The sequence below is a fragment of the Sphaeramia orbicularis genome, chromosome 9 (genome assembly GCF_902148855.1).
Source record: "Sphaeramia orbicularis chromosome 9, fSphaOr1.1, whole genome shotgun sequence".
Classification (NCBI taxonomy): Eukaryota; Metazoa; Chordata; class Actinopteri; order Kurtiformes; family Apogonidae; genus Sphaeramia; species Sphaeramia orbicularis.
The window spans coordinates 17,956,279-17,978,808 of NC_043965.1; the positions used below are offsets into that span (position 1 = coordinate 17,956,279).

The following is a 22,530-nucleotide window of genomic DNA, read 5'->3' on the forward strand; positions in this document are numbered from 1 at the left end:
GAACCTCATCAAGGCACTTTTAACCCACAGTACAGCTGACAGGCCCCTCGGTGCTTTTGCTTTTCAGCTTCAATTACAAAAGCGATGAGAAGTAGGATTGAACATGGAAATACCTAAAAGCTTTGTGCAGGCTGCATATCTCCAGGGTAATCATGCGCGTTTGTAAATCGCAATCCTTTCAATGACTTTGACTTTGCTGATATTTGAAATTAAAGCAGCTTATATGTAACAGGGGCTCAATTTGCTGCTGTTTCAGCTCTATTTCAGGATTATAATGAACTGTAAAAATACACACCCTGTCAACTAACAGGTCTTCTAAGATGACAATGCTATTTTTTCAGGCCTGACTGTAATTGCCAGAGACCTTTTCTCTTCTCTTTTGACACACCTCATTGTAGCATCTTTAAAAAGCCCTGCAGCACTGCGCTATCCCATTTCACCTTTTGTGAACAGAGTTGTGAAGGGCGTTTCCATGTCTTTTCTTCTCCTATCAAAAACACTATCCTGAATTTCCTCCTCTCTTTTCACACTCAGAATGAGGTATTGACAAAGATGTCGTTGTATAGACTTTTTTTGAATTGAACTCAAGTTTAAGTGCCTTAAAGCTTTTTCGTTGTCAATACAAACAGCTATCACTCCTTCCTGCACCCACGCTACAAGGGAAGTCAGTGCACCTCTAGTCAAATTTTATCTCCATCTTTCATCCTACTACTTCATTCTACTTAGATCGTTGGGCTTGTACGGCTGCCATTAAAAGCAAAGTCCTTTTCCTATGAGCTCAGTGTAAAATATTCCCATGTTTACAGGAAACCAGACTTGTTTTCCAGTAAATTTCGACGCCGTATCTTGAGCCCAGATCTGTTTGTTGCTCCACCCAGATTGGAGGCAGACACCTGTTGGTTTCCCCTGAAGGTATAGCTGAAATGGCTGAAAAGAGCAAAAAAAACTGGGTCCGGTCATCAAAACACTGGATTATATACCCTTTCTCAATTTCATTCACCCCTTCTCTCTTTCAAGCTTGTCAACGTGTAATAGCCCTATTTGAAATAAGACTCCCAAGATCTCATCTATGGCCACTTATGTAATTTACTGCACATTTTAATCACCCCCTAAGGAGGCAGACATGAATTACAACCATCAGCTGTAAATCCAAAAAAATCCTCACTAGACCACCCTGTCTAATGCTGGACCCACCGGCATCTTTGATCAGTAAATGATGTGTTGTGTCCCTCTGAGATTTCCCTCCCTGGTTTTAGAAATAAAGTGTCACCCCTCTTGCTGTAACACACACAACTGCAGACTCTCTTTAAGCAGAAGCATGGAAACATCATCCTTAGGGCTGAGGCGAACAGGCCAGGCTGCATGACAGAGAAACATAATCAATGCTCCCCCCCGGGGTGATTGTGTGTGAGGAAGGAGGGTGGAGTAAACTTTGGAAAGCAGACAGTCTGAGATTAGCTGAGGTGCCATGGTGCAGATAAGACTAGACCCTGATGGACGGAAATCCATCCATTTAACCCAGGAGCATAGAGGAAGACTTCTATCCTCACGGAGACCTTCTGATAAAGTTTTTTTCCACTGTGTAAAAATGTGTGTCTGTGGGGGTTTATACAAGAGTGGGGGGGGGTTGCATTCACATCCATGTGCGTCAGAGATGGCCCGCTTGGCTTGGAGTAGGAGAGCTTGTTGAAACACTCCCATACCCAGAGGTAGATCACAGAAGATGTTTGGACACTTAATTGGCACTATTACACTGATTGACTCATTTTGCTCGGAGTGAGCCACACACTATGGTACAGAGCCAATTATAGCCACAATGAATTTTGCCTCACAGGCTCCCTGGTCCTGCATCTGAAAGAAAGAGTGGCGAACATCTGAACACTGAGAAAAACAGCTGTTCTGGCTGCTGTTCAAAAGGTTTTTTTTTTTATTAACCATTTTCCACGTACCTTAATAGGAAAATTTATGATCATCTTTAAAATGCCTGGCACTGTGAAACTATATATAAAAATCTCAAAATCAGCTACATCTGAAAATGTGTGGAAAAGCTAAAATGTGAATCAGATCAGTTAGACTGGTAGATGAGCCCTAAGATGAAAGCTCAACATGCTTCATTTTGTTGAGCTGAAACGAAGAAATGATCGCCTCGAAAGTGGTGACGAGAGGGTTGTCTGCGTTGGGATTTGAGGTCAACAGCAGATCAGAGTCTGGCAATTTACTGCCTGAGAGAAAACTCTTTAATTGACTTGGATGATTTAGCATGCAAACTGATGCCTTCTGCTGTGCTGGATGAATGCATGTATTGAAGAAAAGGGCTTGTTGTTTGTGAGACGATATGGATCGTCTACTGTCCATTGTTGTCCTCTAACAGTCTACTTGTGCTAAATGCAAGGGCGTGATGCTCCTGTGTCATGTGTGCTGGTAAACACACCACTGCTTTTGTTTTAAAGTGTCTGCTCACATAAGAAGCATGCAGAGGTGGTTTTGCGTGTCAGGATTTCGAGAACTTTTCTGAAACATCTGAAAAAACGTTAATTTGATGCTTTTCTTTATCATATCGAATTACTTTGGTTGCATTACTCATAGAATAGTAAAAACACTTACATCAGCAGACATTTTAAAGACCAAACAATTAACTGATTACTCATGAAAGTAATCAGGAAATTAATATGTCATGAAAATCATAGCTGAAGCTCCAGTATTTCAGATTTATGGGGAATTTGGGAGGATCTAACTGTAGAAATGGTGGCTGAGGGACCTAGAGTCCTAGAGGGAACAGTATAACAGCATAATAAAAGTTATTTACTCATTAATTCACAGTGCTTATGTTCTAAAGTGCAAATAAATATGCTTACACCTTCGCACAACACTGCTGGAGGGCTCTGAGTGAATACAGCAGAACAGGGTAGAGTCCCACTGCCCAAAGAACCACACCCACAAACATTGTGAGCACAGCAAAATGAGAAATATAAAACATACCAGCAGTGTGAAGGGTTGCCACCAGCAAAAAACATCCCCAGACACTTGTGATTCTTACTGTGAGTGGTGCTTCAGAAGAATTTTTTTCCCCAAGAAGCTATTTGTTGCTTTTGAAGAAAATAAAGTTAATTCTCAACATTGTTTTAGAACAGACTGTCCTGACTTTTTTGTCTGTTTAATTTCAGAGGAGAACAAATCAATTTCTATTCAAATTGTTGAAGGTACATATCTAGGAAAGTGATATTATCTCCCGTCTGTGAGGCCATATACCCCATGATGAAATAAATGAGTTTGCAATTTCAGCAAACTGCTACTTTAAGACAAATGCCTGAATTTTTAAAAGGCAGATTTGATTGCATGCATCACTTCCTACTCTATTTGTGAGTTGACTATAATGTTGATAGCACTTGCTTCAGCAGCTCACGGTGCATCTTGTGGGACACTTCTATTAACTGCTTCAATTTAACAAACCAGCGCACTGGGATCATAATGTAGTCATACAAACTGGGGACAACTTGGCCGCAGTTTGCCTGACCTCAGATTTGCACCTGACATCATGGAGATTCAATTACAATCAACTTGGGGAACACTATTCACTCTGGCATTTCCATTATCTCATCAATGTAAGGGAAAAGCATTAGAAGCTGAAGTGGACACCCATAAATTCTATGGTACACACACACACACCTGCATATAAATAGGCCGGAAATGGCTGGCAAAGCTATTCAACCACGCACTGAACCATCATGCACTTCACACCCTCAGACTAATGCACTGGGGGAAAGTCTTATATGCGACTGAAGGAACTATAGATTGGAAGGAAAAATAAACGCAGAATAAATCATGACTTCGATTTGGGCCATGTGCTTCTGAATGTCATGAAGTGTTGAGAAAAGGTCACAGAAGTACTTCAGAATTTTAAAAAATGTGTTATTTTGTACAAAAGTGCCGAGCAGCATACAACCTTCATACTGGACTTAAGGGTATATCTCTTTACTTCAAAGAATATGAAATTATCTGAGTAATAAGATATTCACTGTCAAAATGAGTCCTGTTAAGTCTCAGCTTAGACACGAGAGCTCTTGTCCTTTTCCTGAGGCTTTGTGCTCCTTTTGCTGGGGAATAATGTGACATTTCCCCTCTGCCCAGTTTCTCCCTGTTTTCACTGGGGTATTTTACAGCAGGCTATAAAGATGAAATGTGGCGGGCTGTTAGGGCTCATTCTCCAGTACCACTCTGGTGCCCTCTAGACTATAATCACTACAGGGAAAACACCAGTGATGGGACAAAAAGTGAGTTCGTAATCTTCGTCTTCTCAACTTCGCAACATCTGATACATGCTCAGGACTTTGTGTTAAAGTTAAAACATGCAGTGATTATCCACCTGTGCTCTGGCCTCAGCTTTCATCACATAAAACCATGATTCGCTTCAGGGTCAGGCATGCCACATCTGCCCTTCTTGGTTTTCCATTAGTACCCCTCATTCTCACTTTCATTCTGTCACCTCCCACTTTTGTCAAGATTTACCATCTGTAGAAGTTGCCATAAGCCAGAAGCTTTTAGGAAAATTTAAGCCTCATTAAACAAAAAACTGTGGTAAGAAACACATTTTGTTATATACTTAGGTACAGTTTTCAGGTATCTGTACTTCACCCACATATTTATTTTCTGTCAGTCTTTTTACTTTGCCTCCCTACATTTTAGCAATTAAAAAAAGAAAATTATTCTTGTTTTTTTTTTTTGCAGCATTGCAGGCCTTCCAGCGTCAAGGCTGATCTCAACATAAATAGAGTGGACACCAACACATACAAAGATGATCCCTTGGTGTGCAGTATTTCACCTACGCAATGTAAAATTATGAAAATGAAGCAATATACAATTACTTACATACTAGGGCAAAGTGAACGTTTATTGTTTTCAGTATATTATTTGTATTGTATGTGAAGGTAGGATGGTTTATTACTCTTCACAGTATCTTAATATCCAGAATGCAGCAGCGCGTCTGGTCTTCAATCAGCCTAAAAGGGCACATGTCACCCCCTTACTCATTGAGTTACACTGGCTACCCATAGCTGCCCGCATCAAATTCAAATCTTTAATCCTAGCCTACAAAATTCTCAGTGGGTCTGCTCCTGTCTACTTAGGTGCACTAATAAAAGCTTATGTCGCCCCATGACCACTCCGCTCATCTGGGGAACGTAGTCTGGTGGTCCCCAGACCTTGTACAAGACAATCCAGGCTCTTTTCATGGGTCGTTCCACGTTGGTGGAATGCTCTACCAAGTGCTACAAGAACAGAGTCATCCCTGCCTATCTTCAAGAAGCTCCTGAAGACCCAGCTCTTCCGAGAGCACCTCCTATCCTAGCACTTTCAAACATTCCATTTTAAATATTCTAATAAGGTTTTTCCCAGGATAACCACAGATTCTTTCACGATTATCTCTGGACCTGCTGCGGTGGTCCGGCCTCTTCCCTGCCCTCATCATCACCACTCACTTATCCTCAACCGCCTCCATGTGTCTCCCCCTACTCCCCCCTTCTCCCCCTCTCCCCCAGTCTCTATCTCTATCGCTCTCTCTTTTTCCCCTTCTCTACTCTCTCTCTTTAACCCCAACTGGTCAAGGCAGACGGCCATCCTCCAGGAGTCTGGGTCTGCTCGAGGTTTCTGCTGTTAAAGGGAAGTTTTTCCTCGCCACTGTCACCAGTCACAAGTGTTTGCTCCTGGGGGATTCTGTTGGGTTTCTGTAAATTGACTTAGAGTCTGGTTTTGACCAACTCTATATATAAAGTGTCAAGAGATAACTTTTTTGTGATCTGGCGCTATATAAATAAAATTTGATTGATTGAGTGATTTAATTGGTTTTCCCCTGTAAGTCGCTTTGGAAAAAAGCGTCTGCCAAATGCGTAAACATAAACATAATATGTGTGATTCAGGAAACGTTACACAGACACACATGATAGAAATGCGCTGTACTTCATCTACTTAAGTGTAGATGTTCAATCAATACATTTTTACACATGTATGTATGTATTTCTGTGTAGAATAAAGAATGTGTGTACTTTTGTCATATTGGTCTGAAGGTTAAAAGAGGTTAAAGAAAGGCTGAAAACAAAATTTGAATTGCAAGATGTACCCGATGTAAATAAGGACATTTGCAAACCAAATTGAGCGTGCAACATGCAGCACAGTTCTGCACACGGCTGGAAAAGGAATCTTCAGAGTCGACCAACTGCTATTAACCCATAAAGACCCAGTGCTACTTTAGTGGCAGTTCCAAATGAATTTTTCCTCTATTTCTACCTTTCTTAACTGATTTATCACCCTTTTTATATTATCCTCTGTATTTTGCATTTTTTGGTGTAAATCATGTTTTTTTCTATATTTAATTCGCAGATCATGTAGATTTTCATGAAAACTCAGAGTGAATTCAAAGTGAATTATATCAAACACAGAGAAAAATGAAGAAAAAGTTACTTTTTCAGCAAAGATATTGTTAACTGAATGTAAAAAACAAGTGTGTCCATCCACTGTCATTGATCCAACTCCATGGGTTTTACTGGTAAATCAATGTTATAGAAGATGATGGTGATTCCAAGTTTACTACGAAGCCTCTAAACGTCCAAATGGGTCATATCTGATGACCATGAAAAGATGACAAACTGCATTTTACACCAATTATTTACATGGATTGATAGGATTAGTGGATCAACAGGTATTAAACCGTTTATATCTGTATGTGGTTTGTATCACCGGGGGCTGTTTGGGTCTCTATGGGTTGAATAGATGAAATATAACACGTTTCCCTGTAGTGTGATAACTCTACGACACATTCACATGGGTTCACACGTGCACAAATACTTGACCCTATGTAGACATGCCATAAATGCCATTCCTTATCTTCTCACAATGAAGTGACCACTTTGGTCCTCGTCCTCCTGATGATGACTGACTCTTTTCAAGGAGGGTGTTAGAAAGAAACTGGATGTAGTTGTAGCTACAGTCCTAAGTGACAGAAAAACCTCTGTCAGGAAGAAACAAAGCAATGAGCTGTCAGTGATTTTGGGGAAAGCCACAAACTGTATCTGTGGCCAAAAAAACATCTAAATCCAAACAATGAAGATGTCCATTTTCAGTCATTTGCTGGACGGAACACTCCTAATATGCAGGAAAAGCTTCGGTCCTCTGTATGTATCTACCTCATAAATCTTTTAAATTCCCATCCAGTTCAAGTAAAAACAAATCTGTCCAGTGCCACTTCAAAGCATAGCTGTGTTATGAGTTTACAACCATGACTTAGAGAAATGTTTTAGAAGCTTTGGGCTGAAGGGGAATGGGGGTTGTTCTGTTTCTTATGGCTTTGGCGATCTGAGCCAAGCCACTGTTCTGGACGTCTCGGTGAATTTGAACTGACTCACGAAAGAGTGTGGCTCCCTGCAAGTACACAAGTTTGACAGTCATGCATACAATTCTGAGAGTCATAACAGGAGTGTGACTGGTGGATATAAAGGGGTTTCTACACATTCAAAGCCACCGTGTCCCCTCACATTCCAGGGATGAACGATGGAGATTTGCTTACACAAACTCTTCAAGCGTGTTTGTATCCTTGTGATGACAGGGCTAAATGTTCTGTACGGATACCGACAATAAAATATTCAGAGGTGAATGTCTGAGCAGGTCCATTGTGCACAAACCCACTGAAAACGACAGCAACCTGGTTCTGAATTATTCAGAAAGTCAAAAGCTTTGTCTAGGCAGTTCAAAGCCCCCGCCAACATTATTAAATTTCTGCTCTAGGCTGATGAAATCAAAATGCTTCCATGTGGCATTTCAATAATATAGGTACTGTATGATATTGATTTAAAAAATCATATTATCATAAACAAGACAACTACTAACAAAACTGACAGCACTTTGCTTCGAATGCTACTTTAGCTAAGGCTGGATTTGCAGTATAGGTTCTTCAAATACCGGTCAGTAAAAGAAGTGTAAAGATTACAGAACAGTACAAAACTGAATATTAACTCTTGGCTTTCACTACAACTCTTGTAAAACAGATGCACCTGGACCAACATCAGGTATGATTTAATAAAACACTAACACTGTTACTACAAACTGTATGAGATAGGGTAGAGCAAAAACATCTCATTTAACTAAAGAATCCATCCAAGGTACTTCAGGTATTTAATAAAATTGTTAATATACTAGACGACTCAACATTGTTCTATTGAGACTGTGATACTTGGCTGGAAGAGCTGCAGGACATTAACAGGAAGCTCCCACCTATAAAAATAATCTTGAGTATTTTTTTTTTTTTTTCAATTAAGGATACAGTATGTTACTCCTGCCAATCAAAACTATAAAGATGTAATAGTAGACAATGTTTTGAAGAAGTTATTGTTTTCACCGCTGCAATTAAAAATCTATCTGAAAGGCTCAATTTTTTGCAGAAGAGGTTATGCATTAAAATTTGATTCACATTTGAAGTGCTATGCATTATTATGTTATTTCAGTCTAATTAAACTGACACAAGTAATGCTACACATTAATGGTAGTGAAGGGACATAACATTATTGACAGGTGACCAAATAAAATGGGCCATTTCATTAATTGAAATTATTTGGGTTCTTAAATAGGAAGCTCCCATCTATAAAAATAATCTTGGGTGTTTTTTTTTCCGTTTTTCATTTTCAATTAAGGATACAGTATGTTACTCCTGCCAATCAAAAGTATAAAGATGTAATAGTACACAATGTTTTGAAGAAGTTATTGTTTTCACCATTGCAGACAAAAATCTTTCTGAAAGGCTCAATTTTTTGCAGAAGAGGTTATGTATAAAAATTGAGATTCACATTTGAAGTGCTATGCATTAATATTATGTCATTTCAGTCTAGTTAAATTGACACGAGTAATGCTAAACATTACTGGTAGTGAAGGGACTTAACACTATTGACTGGTGACCAAATAAAATGGGCCATTCCATTAATTGAAATTATTCAGGTTCTTTGATTTGAGCACTGTTGAAAACATAAGATAAATTCAACAAAATAAATAACTTAGTAATTTATAGATAATTCAAGCAGATATTTTAAGATTGTTCATGTATGTATTTTATGTATGATGTCTATAAACATCTAGATCAGGATGGCTCACCTGCAGTAGTTGTGGCTGCCCAAACCCCCCTCTCCGTTGGGGTATTTGAGCGTGTTGTATGGGTGCTGGAAGGTCTCATTCCAAAAGAGGCAGGGCTTGCCACCATGCAGGCTGGTCTGGTTCTGGAAACCCCTGTAGTCCTCTCCATTGGCAGTGTAGCACTCTAGAAAAGAGAAATGTGATGGAGAAAGTAAGAGAAATGAAGCTAAATCAAAATGTGGTGCCTTTAATAAGGGATTAGGCATCTATTAAGATGGAAATCAAACGCTTGGCAGGAGATTTTAAGCAGGCATGTAAAAATTCAGCCACATGTGTGACCTGCTTTATTGAGAATGTGGGCTCAGTGAAGTGTTCATATACTATTAAAATGTTTTAATGCATTTGGAATGATCATAGACGATAGGTTTTGAAATAATTGTGTTCTTTGCCTGAGCTAATTTCATGTTAGTTTCCAGCCAAATGTGTTAAAGCAAGATCAGTCACAGTATTGTTTCAATTAATGTCAACACACAAGTATTAAAAAAAGCCCTGAAGATATACAGTAAAAGAAAACATAGCTTGAATTTCCAGGAAGTGTATGACAACCATATGGCCGAGTGAGAAAGAGAGAGAGCAGGGTTCCCAAGGCAAAACAATGGCCGTGCAAGGCTTTTCTTCCCCGAGAGAGGGAATCCAAATAAACAATGGCTGATGGGAGTGTGATGATGAGCCATCACCGCTCATTGCACTGTGAGCCTCGGGAGGGGGGTTAGCTTGCGGCAAAAGACTTTTAACAGCTACAATTGAATTCTTCTTTTGATTGTATTATGATGGGAAATATTAATGTATATGAAAGCTGTGGTTACGTATGCGGCAGGTGTTTATAATTCCTACAGCTGTTGACAAAGCTGGATACGCCTTCATTTGATCCAGCAGGGTTAAAAATGCACTTTCCACTTCATGAATTTGGCATTTAGCAAATGCAAAACATAAAAGCAGAAAACACAAAGTAACAGTTTGATGATTCTGAAAATATAAACAACTAACACTTTCTAGGGCCCATACATCTGCTTCTCAAAATGTCAAGCATGAAGACAAAAGACTTACACAATAATTTCGCATCATTCACGTCAATCAAACATTAACAAGGAAAAAAACAATGCTTGCTTGTTTGGCTCATCTCCACGGGGTCTTGTTGCTATGTACGCGGTTAGCCAATGACCAGCCCCTTTCATCAAGTCAAGCTGTCTGGGCTGAGTATGAGCTAATGCATTGCAATATGACAGTCATTATACCCCTCGGTGAGCCAGCTGTGCTCCAACCCTCCGTCTCATTCTCTTTGAATCAAAGGTTTCCCAACTTCCTCTTTCTTCCTCATCTTATCATCTGTTCTCCCCTCTACTCTCTTTGGCTCCTATCGTCTGAGCTTTACTCTCTTCTTCTGTCATATTCTTTCAACTCATATACAAACAAACATTTCATTGGGGATCACTTATCCACAGCCTTTTAATGCACCTTGTGTAGTCTGCTGCTAGAGTCCATCCTTAGATGGCCACTGGTTCAAAATAGTTCTCCTACTTGTGGGAAAATAAAATCCCAATTGAAACTTCTATGGGCTGATTATGTAAGATTTAGATGCAAAAGTTTAACATGCGTGATAATTTGATTGGGAACCTTACCATGAAGCCTCTGCACCCACCACAAAAGTGCTGCAAATACTTAATTTCAGAGTAAATCAGAAGCCTTAGCCATTCTCAGTTTGCTTGCCAAAGTTGCTTTTAATTAAAGGTCTTTTGGCTGTGTTGTTCAGTCAAGCTTATCAGCAATTCATCGTCTGGCTGACAGGAGTTCAACAGCAGCAAGGAGCCGCAGGGTGTCAGGTTTCTGCAATTATGATGCCACTCTATTGTCTGCAAATGGCTCCCCTCTCTCTTAGCAAATTAATACTGCCTTGGCATGCAAGGATATCAACCACCACATCGTAAATCCACCTGAGAGTGGCTGAGGCAGAACATGACTCCATAAAATTAGAAAAACTGCTTAATGGTGTTACAACAGGGGTCACGCTCTTACCACCCTTACTCAAGGGAGAGATAGGAGGGGTGGAGGAAACAAGTTATCATCGGGCCAGCATCCAGAGGACAGATGAGGGTATAAAACAATGCTAACTCTGCAGGTTTGATAGGTGCATGTTCGAGCGGATGCACATAATCATCTTGGGGCAATGTTTAACTTGGAGAAGACTTCAGAGATATGGAGATATACTGATAAAGAGATCTGTGCCAGGTCATATGATTAGGATATGGATATGTAATTTATATTATGGTATGTTTTGTTTTGAGAAAAGAAGGAGCAGATGATGAATTTTCATTCTATTTACATTTTTCTTGATGCCGGCAGCCACAGCAACAGAAAGAAGAGAAGGAAACATTGCTATTGAGAGTTTGGCAGCAGCACAAGCACAATCATGAGTCACAGCTCCCCAAAAGCAATCATGGCTGTTACTGCCCCAGTCAGAGAGGATAACATCAGGCAGGGACAGGGCAAGCGACTGCATCCCAAATGAGCTTACGTCCTTCAAATATCTTTTCCTTGAAAAGAGTGGGTATTAAAATGACTGAAGCTGGCTGTGTGCACTGTTGCTCAATGCACTGTATCAAGAAGAAAGAGCCAAATGACTTTGTAAATGTCTCCTCTCTTCTCCTCCGTCAGGAAACTTTACTCTGGAGTTTCAGGATGAAGCACTGCTTGTCTGCACATGGTCCGCTTGGAACGAGCCAATGCTGGCAATCATCCCGCCCTACTGTGGCCAAGTGAGCTTTCCAAGACGAGATGGTAAATATGGCAGCATTTGCCACCAGGATGGAGGGGAGGGGGTTATCCATGTGGTTTCAAGGCACCAATTGCTTGTGGTAGGATTGGGAAGTAGGAGATCTGTTAGGACTCAGAGATAAGTGAGGCCAACGTAAAGATGAATGGACCATTTAAGAGCCTTGTGGACGGCCACACATAAATCAAGCTAAGAAGAAAAGGTATATTCTAAGTCTGAGCTCTGTAGATATAAACATTTTATCTTCGTCCTAGGTGAAAGGAAAGGCTCATCTGCTGATTGGACCATCACCACTTTAGGCTCACTCCCCAAACATGCCCATTCCCCTCCACCTCGTACCCCACTACTTGTCACCAAGCAACTGTTGCACTCTCGTCACATGGGCCTGGGCTTTCTTGTGGTTTCATCATAGACCGTGATGAGAAACAGAACCACCACCGCATGAAAGATGGAGAGAAGGGGGGTTGGGGGGTATGGGGTAGAGCCTCCTATAAAATACATGCAGATCTACAAATAGAAAAAGTCCGGGAAAGGGAAGAGTAGGACTCGCCCTTGACCAAGCCCTGTGCTCACAAAATACAGCACCACCCCAGCATTGAAAGAGAAAAAAGGAAAAGAGCAGAGGATTTCTGAGACAGAGAGAGAGAGAGAGCTAATCACCCTGTTATTATATTTGTTGGGATTTGTGGCTAATGACTTCCACATTGCAACTTCAAATGCTCTGGATGGGGGGAAAAGAGAAAGGGAAACTGAAAGAGTATGGGGGTTTGGTCATGTGATCTCAAGAACACAAACAAACACAACAAACAAACATAAAGCTAACAAATGGTTTCCCTGAAACGCGTTGCCAGGTCACACAAGAGCACTTATTTGTTGTGTTTGCTACGAGGGATGAAAAGCAGCGATAATTACAGACGACTGTTTCCTCACTGAGGGCTGACATAAAGAGCTTCCTTCCATCTTTATTATATGCTTCGAGCTCTGGGGACACCAAAACAGGCTTAGTGCATGAGCAATATTTCCACTATAATAAAATTACACAGAATGAGTCAATGAAAGAGACATGCATAGACTGTATTATGGACTAAAATTCATTAATGATAGCATGAAAAATGACAAAAAGTGGGAGCAGCACACAGAATACAAAGAAACCATCATCTATAAACAAATAGGTCAGAAATGCCAGATTATTAATACACAATCTGTGACAATATGTTCCCACAGTGCAGCGTCCTGGTAGCCATTACTGTTGTGGTGCTCATTAATGTCAGTGTAGTAAGAACAGAGGCCAGGGCCAGGCCAAACCAGGCCAGATGTAGTGGGTTACAGAGTTCTTTTCTTAAGTGGAGGGGGGGACGCAGCTGGCTGCAGCAGAAGTCTGGTTCCCCTTTTCCCCAACAGCATCCATTTCCACATCAAAACCACATCAGACTTCAGAGGATCTGCTTCACATTTATTATCCAGGTTTCGCAGATAGTCACAGATTCATCAAGGCACTTTTAATGAAGTCGGATGTTACAGAGGAGAAGTCCGAGATTTCTCATGGGGGGGCGGGGACTCCGGATTTAATGGGCCTCACCTCGCCTCCCTCCTTCTATGATCTCTCCTCGCATTTAAGAGGTTTTTATAAAGTGCCCTCATGCAAGAGGGTCAATGAAAGTACAAGAAATAAAGTAATGGTGCTTCCAAGTGATCAAAAGAGATGCCTTTAACCAGTTAAATCTTTAGACAATGAGTTCTCAGAGGGATTTTACAGTCACTCTTTTCATTTCATGCTTTTGTCATAGGTTGTAGCCCCCAGATAACCAGGCCATAAACCAAGGCCTCATTCAGTCCTAAAATAGCCTTCATCACCACTATTCTTCCTGCAAAATCCTTCTGCTGCACCACCTCCTGAGTTCACTTCCACAGTAGCCACAGAGCCACAAGACTCCTTGCCAAAGTTGCTGGGTAGCACCTATAAAACATGGCCCCATTGCGTTCTGCTGCGGCCTCTATTATTTAGCTCCGTAATGGAAAGACTCTAATCTGCTGGAGTCAGTGGTGGGCTAAAAGCTTTGCCAGAAAAACCTCTGTTTGAAGTTTCTTGTCGCAAAAAAGGAGAGCATAAAAGGTTTTGTTGGAACAAGTTGTTCTCTGGCCCTCAATTTCAGCATTTTGCCTTGTGGGATTCTAAGAAAATCAATCAGCAAACATGCCTGAGGAGATATAGAAAAAAAAAAACACCTAAGGAGGATTTCCCACAGTGGCAGAGGATGAGATCTGAAAAAAATCCTGCACAGATGGACCAAGGTAGTTTTGGCAACATCAGTGGACAAGGATGGAATGAGGTGGGATGATTTTGAGTTTTGCTTGGCAGTCGTTCAGGCAGTGACTGATGGGCTGCAGACTCTAACAATGACGTAAAGGACATTCAGGGACTTGCTGAAACCCTTGGGGAAAAAAAAAAAAAAAACTGTTGGCAAAACATTGACATCAGGGATCCGCCAGCTACCCTGACATGAGGGTGGATGGGGTGTCGCGTTCAGTTACACACCACCCTCTGGCACCACCGTTTCCTCAAGTCATACTCAATATCTTCCAGAAAAAACAGCCCATATTTCCAAAGACAATCCGGAGCTTCTTCACCTATAACACCGTTGTTTTTTTCTGTAAATTCTTACACGCTGACACATCTGTACACCTATCTGGACAATAAGCAGACAGGGGTTACAGGGTTAAATAAATACAAGGGGAAATCTCTCACGTACTCAACACATGCCACTGAACCTGCTCTAAACCAACTCTGACACCAGAGTAAACAAGACGTGTACAGCCAGGAGAAAGCTGAGCCTGAGCGAAGATAGGATGGGAGGGAGGGATCAGAAATACAGAGGCAGAGATGGGCTGAGGGTGTTGACTGTAGAGGTGTGCAATTAGAGGGTCTGGGATCGATCCATCCTAAATTAAACCAAACTGCAAATTAGAATAGAGCATTGAGTCTTCGGGAGGGATTGTGAAAGATCGAGTGATGGCAGGGGAAGCAAAACTAACCAGAAAAGAAAGAAGGGAGTAAAGCGAAGAAGCAAACAAGAGTGAAGCAGGGTGGGACAAAGAGTGTTTTTATGATCCCGCAGATTGTTAACCCAGGCTCTAATTTTCTCCCTCTTGTGCATGGCACCAATGAAGTGTACACTTCACATTTCCCCATGTTATAGACAGGGCCGACAAAGCCCAGGCTTGTAAAATTAACAGCAAACACAAGAGACAACATCTGCACCGGCAGGAGACTGAGTTTGAAGGTACAAATCTCATTCCAGAGAGGAGATCTGTGGTGCAGCTGCATACTGGGCTCTTTTAGCAGCAAACAAACAACTGACACGAAGCCTAGGAGAGAAAATATGTTCTGCTAATGCACATCTTCTGTGCGGAAAATAACACATCCTCATATGGGTTCCTCGTTGCAAGAAGGCTTTGATAAGCAGAGGATCTACAGCTTGTGATACAAAACATGATGGCTCACTGTCGCTAATGGCCGTGTACGCCTGTATGGGGGTGTTTTAAACTTTCTCTCTTCTTATTGTTTTCCCTGTAAATGGATGGTAAAATGATCTCTCAGTCAACTTGTGCTGTCAGATGCCCTGATAAACACATGCAGTGATAAAACATGCATTAATCTGCACTCCTACCCACATCATTCCAGCTCCTCTTTTTCTTCCCCTCATAAGCCAGCAGATGCACTTACAGTAAGAATGAAAGGGAGCAATTTTCATCAGCAGAGCAGCCGCAGTATTTTAAGATGGGTCCAATGTGGAGGGAAAGGAGGACGCACACTCTCTCACACACACATAAACATGCACACAGGCTCCTTTGTTCCCTCAGTGGTAGGGCCAGTGTCACTGTGGCGATGCCGTTCTCACCCACTCATCACTGCACTGTAGATATCGCCCACTTAGTGTGTGTATAAGCTTACGTGAGTGTGAGTGCACATGTCTGTCAATCCCTTAACTCCTCTAACAATAGGCCAACCTCTCCAAGGCAGTAATCAATTTGCGGGAACATTATGTAAGCTGTGTGGCCACTTGGTCCCCTCGAAGGCTTTGGCTCACCTCCTGTCCACTCTCTCACAAGATAAGTTTGATGTACGATGTTGTTCCACTGATGACGATTTCATTCAGACAAAACAACAGACCCCAGACGTGTATCTGTGCCTTTTGACCCGTATGTCAAGGCACTTTAAGCTAACATCAAAGCTGAGTAGCACCTCATAGAGAGAAGAAGAGAAGGGCTGTCGCGAAACACACCTGTTTTCGATCGTCCTGTTTGTGCTCAGGTTAGCTGGTATCTGAGGAATGTAAATTATATGCGGTTTGGTTTAGGCTGAAGCTCTGTCAGTGCTGTTGCAGACGATTGTGTGCAACCATTACAGACCCCCCACCCCCCTCCTAAACATACACACACAAACCACCTCCTCTCTGTCTCTTCTCTCTCTCTCTCTCTCTCTCTCTCTCTCTCTCTCTCTCAGAGGTCCTGTGTGATTACAGGGTCCAGGGAAGATGAGGTCTGACTTGGGTAAATAAAGGTCTCAGGTTGAGGGGAGGGAGTGATGTGACCTGCCCTGCTAATGCAAAAAAAAAAAAAAAAACAGAAAAAAATCTGTGCTGTATCAGATCAAAAGCTAAGCTCTTTTTCCTGTTTATTCTTAACAGACATGATTATTAAAACAGGATGATGCATCATCTTTTTTCAGATGGAGAATCACATCAAGACAAGAGGCAAAGGAAGAGATTTTAACAATATGATAACCATTTTGTTTAGATAACTCTGTCACGCTTCCTTGCTATTGGAAATATATTTTTTTAAGGTTGCTCTGAGTCATTTTAGCAGATGTTTCCAACATCATCTTACTTGTTATCCGGCTTTTTTATGAGTTTATAGCCTTGATAAACTAGTTTTTATTATTTCAAATGTAGCAACAAATATAATTTTGTGCATTTAAAGTTGGTCTACCCTTCAGTTTCAATCCCTCACATAGTAGTTCACACTGAAAAGTGCATCTATAAAACATGCTTCAAAATATGTTCTGTATTATTTAATTCATTGGGCAGAGGAACTTATATGAACCTTTTTCTGTTTTCATTTGGGTAGTTTATTCCATGTGTGGCTTCTATCTGTCAGTATATCATGTTTAAGTTGATGCTTACATAAAAAATACTTCATCACCGTATGAAGTAGAAAAAACAAATATGTGTCTGTGAATCTATCTAGATATCTTCAACAACCGTTCCACTATGGTCAAGTGTCATGTCAGCCAGGGGATCTTGAGCTTCATAGGCAGCTTTGAGGCCCCCTTTCAGTAATTGTTCCCTTCAGAAATATAACAACATGGTTTCTGGAAATTGGGCTTAACTTGATCAAATGTCTGAGAGAGGCTGAAAGCCATGGGTTGTGATTAAATGTAACTAAAGCAGACCGATGGTGGATGTCCCCCCTTTGGGCAGTGTAGAGAATGAGACAGACGATGAGGTCAACGACAGAAAGAACAGTCAGACATTTATGTTCAATAATAGGTAACTTTTACTTGCTCACTTGTTTGCAGTGGTGGATTAACAGACCCCATGTGTGCAGCACAAACATGCATCCATCTGCATTCAATGAAAATCCAGTGTGCTGGTTTGGAGAGAGTGGCAAACACATTAGTGAAAAGGCCCCAGCCTGTTTGTTTTGTCTATCTTTGTAAACTGCAGATGGAGGCCTGATTGGCCTGTTCCCTCAGCATTTTTTGCCAGGTTTAGATTTTTTTTACCCTATAAATCCAAGAAGAGCAAATCTCCTTTCCTAAAGCGACAAACCAGTTAAGATATTTCAACTTAATCTCATGTTACACTGAATTGCCTTATGCCTTTCACTGGCTTCAGAACAATCCCTAATCATAATCACCAAAGCATGTTCATCTCATTTTTGGACTTGTTGTTTCCAAACCTTTTAAAATCCTTTTAAAGTCATTATTATCTTGCCTGAGTGACCTGGTCAGAGTGTGAATAAAGCACAGATTTTCCAATGTATCAAATCACAAAAGGTCCTCTGATAAACCGCAAAAGAACGTAGTTCCAAGGACACAATAACAACGGCACAATAGGCTGCTACAGAGGACCACAGCGTTCACCATTCAGACCCCTTTTAACCAGCCACGTCTCCAGTTCCTGATCTTGACTATGAAAGCGATCCTTTTTCACTGTGGTTTTTGCTGCTATGGGAAGAGCAGCAATACTGGGAACCAGATGGCTCTGGTAAAAGACAGGGGGCATCCCACTGGCCTCTGTGAGAAGGGGATCCATTACTGAGGATCTATTGAGGGCCAACAGATTCAGTTTCATGGCATCGGCCGAGTGTGACCACCCCTCCGATGGCGTTGGCGGAGGGCTGGTGCCACGTAGGCTGCTGCAGGTTCAGGCCGTTTGTGTTCACCTCAGGGAGCTGCATTCACCTCTGATGCAGGACAGACAACTAAATCAGGGCCTCTCTACGACTTAGGTTTCATCCCTTTTGAGTTCAAGCCTCTTTCAAAGGGCCTCGCGATGCAATGGGATATCACTGGCTCCACGGCTTGAGGGACAATAGCTGTTTGTGCAAACGGTTGACAGAGATGTTCCTGTGCACTTGTAAAGTGGGGTCCATGAACTGCTTAAGCTCATCGTTGGAGTATCACCGGTCCACTTAATGGACATTTATTTCCATATTCTTTCAAAAAGTGACCACACTGAAACGAGCCATCCGACCTGTTCTGCACTCTGATCCACTGCACATTTCACTGTCATGGCCTCTTTGCTCTTCCCACTACTGGCTTTGTTCCTTTGTTTGCTGTCCACTTAGCTGAGCCCGCTCCCTTCACTTGTCCAAATGTTTGCTCTGTCCACTTAGCCATGTCCACTTGCTTGGCCTTGTCAAATCAGTCCTGTCTGTAGGCGTTTCCTGCGAGGAGAAAAGGCGACAATTTGCCTCTTCGGCCACAAACTGCCGCAGCTGGACTCAAACCAGACCCTGGGGCTCAGCAGCAAAATTACTCTCCATTTATTTAAAGTGGTTGCCATTACTCTACCGCACTACGGCACAGACCTCAGTGGCCCCGGCCCAACCATAACTGCAGTATAAAAAGAACTAAAGTTCGCCGGACAGGTCATGTCTCACACAGTAGCAATTCAATATCCTCCCGTTATGTTCTTGGTTACGCTTCTCAAAACTCAGAATTGCATATGACACCACAAAAATACATGGTAGCTTTGAAAGTCAGTCTGTGGAGATTTTTACAAAAACACCCAACCAATCACTGGCGAGATGTTTGGAACATGTTACATGTTTGCATCAAAGAAAGAATAACAGCTAATTTACCTTAATCATACTATGTCAAAAGATTTATTAATAGTTTCTTCAAAAAGAGAAAAAGACAGGAAGCCAGAAGGGTTTTGAACATGCACCAAAACAAATCAAACCAAAAGTTTAATCATTCTCCTTGAAATGCAGAAACAATGTCCCAGCCAATGTGCGCTTTTAGGGAATTGCAATACTGTATTTCCCTCTATCAACACGCCTAGAGCGGATGACATGCTATTTTTATTTCACATCGTTATATAAATCCAATATGAGGCACAAAGATTTTTTTTTGTGTTATGTTTTCATGCGTCAGCCATTTCTTCCCCAGGGCCTTAAAACCTCTTTTAAAAATCCATTCTCCAGGAATTAAATTGAGTTTTGATAATGAAAACAATTGTTTGCTTGAGAGTTAATATCATTCATAAAAAAAACCAAACAAATCTAGGACTCGATGGTATTTCATTACTGTTCTCTGACTATTTGATTTACGCCCCCCCTCACCCTGCAGTGTGCTGCAGCTGATGGACTGTGACTGAGAGAGAAAGCACCAGAAAAACTGAGAGAGAATGTCATTCAGAGTTCAGTAGAGTGGTCTCCTCATGCATACGTAAATGTCAAGGTACACAAAGATGCTAGAAATCATAGCTTATGCATAATAGTATAAAACGTCCACAGAAAGGGGAGGAAAGAGAGAGAGGTTAGTTGACAGAAGAGAAACAAGTTAGAAAACAATGTAGATAACTTGAGATGAAGAGAGTGGTGAAGGAATAAAAAATGATGTTGCATTGCTTTACAGAGCTCTGTCCAAAACCAACATGTCACAGCTCATTCAGAAAACTACTCTGACTGGTCTTGACTGACCTTTGAGAAGCAAAACCTCACACACCACTATTTTGACCACATGAGTGCACTCACCCACCTAAACATTGTTTATCTCTTTTGGGATTGACAGTTGTGTACAGCCGGCAGTGCATGCAGCGGCTTGACAGCTTAATTCCATGTTGTCACACGGGACCGCCTCCACCGATCAGGGACCTGAGTGACACACTCAACCTTGCACCGCTTTGTTTGGGAACGCCTCTTTCTCTCACCATTCTGCGCTTTACATGACTATCTCGTCGGTCACACTTCATCACCTTCGAGGGAGGCTACCCCCTGCACCACCATCACCACCGCACATCCCGGAGATGGAACCGGCTTGGCTGCTTTGCATGATGGGTCATCTGACCAACCGCCTGAGCAGGTGGTGATTTGCACAAGGTGAGAGAAAAATGAGAGAGCTGAATTCAGCAGAAGTTTAAAAAGAGAAACAGGGAGAACAGGGAATGACGCAGACGGAGGTACTTTGATCAAACAAATGTAGGCCTTTGAACACGACAGGACGAGAAGCACAGTGGCATGATAATAAGCATGATTATGTTTATAATAACTAGGTCTGTTTCTTCGTCTTAGTGGTTGGTGGTTTTATGGGCGGTCCAATTCCTTGGCATACAGGGACAAGGGCGTCGCCCGCAAGTTGACCTTCACAGGGCACCACCCAGAGGTCAACAGGAAGTAAATGCACCAGCTTGACATAGAAGCACACATTTTGGACCCACAGATTTTTTTCCCTCATCCGTTGGTGCCAACCATACACTGCATACTATACATTCAATTCAGTTTCAGCCAAGTAAATGAGAAAATTCTTCAAAACTTTGACCTGCCATTACAAGTCAAGACATGCTGAGAATCTTGAGTCTAGCAAAAAGGAAAATGCTTTGCTGTATTTTCTTCCATTTCAGGCTTTCTACTTTATATCTGGCTCTCTTATCGAGTGCAATTTACTCTGCCTCCTCATCTGTCACAAGGTATCTGCTGTTGGATGGTGATAGTTTTACTAAGGTGCAAGATGATCAATACACACCTACGGCCTACTTTATAATGCACTTTGGTACTTCATTGGCCAATGAAATGATTAATTGGTGCTGATAGGATGCTTAGTGAATTATCAGTATCAATAGAGGTTGGTGCCGACAGTGGCCGATGGCTCACACTAGGGTTCTGGAAAGTAACAGCTTTTATCTTTTCTTTTTGTTTTTTTTTTTTAGACCATTTGATGTTCAGTTTCACATTTACTGATTCATCACTACTTTTGATTTGGGCACCTTTTACTTTCATTCAGATGTTCAGTTTAACAGTTTTCTAGTTTCTGTGTTTAGTGAAATATACTTTATTTGAGACTTACTTTGTGAGTTTGTCTCAAAATGTTGGGTTGAACTAGTGAAGGTGATTTCAACTGTCATTTTTTTCCTGCTACAAACTATTGTTATTATATTGGCAATTAAAAGTCTTCTATTAAATGAACAGCCTCTACTATTTGGGCAAAGCTACATAGGGTGATGAAATTTATTTATTTATTTTTTATCATTTTTTGATGTTATGATTATGATTATGATTGTGATTAATAATAATAATAATAATAATAATAATAATAATAATAATAATAATAATAATAATAATATGTTCTCATCTATTAAATCAGAATCAAATACATTTATGTTTTCAAAAGTTGTAAATGTAGTCAAAGACTTCATGTCCATCAAGTCCTAAAACTAAACTACTTGTATTTGTTTACTGCCAGACCTAAAGTTTCTGCTATTTTTATTCAGGTAATACTGAGCTGCCACATATTGAAGTGTTCAGAGAGTGGAACTACAAGCAAAGTGGCATTTTAGCATCATTCTGGTTCCGCTATAAATCTATGGCCCGTCCTGTTGTCGGTCGCAACTGAAGTGAATATGCTTCGTTGTTTTTTGTTTCGGGTGTTTTGTTGTCTTTCTAAAGTTAACCTCTTTGGGGAATTCCATTGAAGATTTATGAGGGCTCCATATGGGTTGTGTGACTGATTATGCATGGACACAACAAAAGTGGAGACAGACTGACTGGGTTTTATTGTCAAAACAACCAGGACAAACTGACTGATCCTGAATGCAACCTGTAAGACATTTAAAGTAGGGTTATACACCACAATGCAGAAAAGTTTGAAGAGGATGATCGCATTTGACGGCTTACTCATCATTTCAGTGACTGATGAGAGAACAGACTGTAAAAGCAACCATGTGTCCCTGGTCGACTGTTCTACCCGTGATTGATGCTGACACTTTGCATGCCCTTGAATGAAAGGCAAGGGACCCATTACTGCAAAAGTTAGAAAAAGTGTGACGACTACAAAACTCATGTTTTTTCTTACATTGGATGTAATC

At 41.2% G+C, this 22,530-nt stretch overlaps 1 protein-coding gene across 2 annotated transcripts in view; it reads right to left on the reverse strand.

Annotated features, from left to right (window-relative positions):
* Positions 1–22,530, reverse strand: part of kremen1 (kringle containing transmembrane protein 1) — a 72,699-nt gene that overhangs the window by 40,853 nt on the left and 9,316 nt on the right. For both annotated transcript variants that reach the window (XM_030144266.1, XM_030144267.1), the window contains exon 2: positions 9,130–9,292. In XM_030144266.1, coding sequence (XP_030000126.1) covers positions 9,130–9,292 — 163 coding nt within the window. The remainder of the gene's footprint in view (positions 1–9,129; positions 9,293–22,530) is intronic.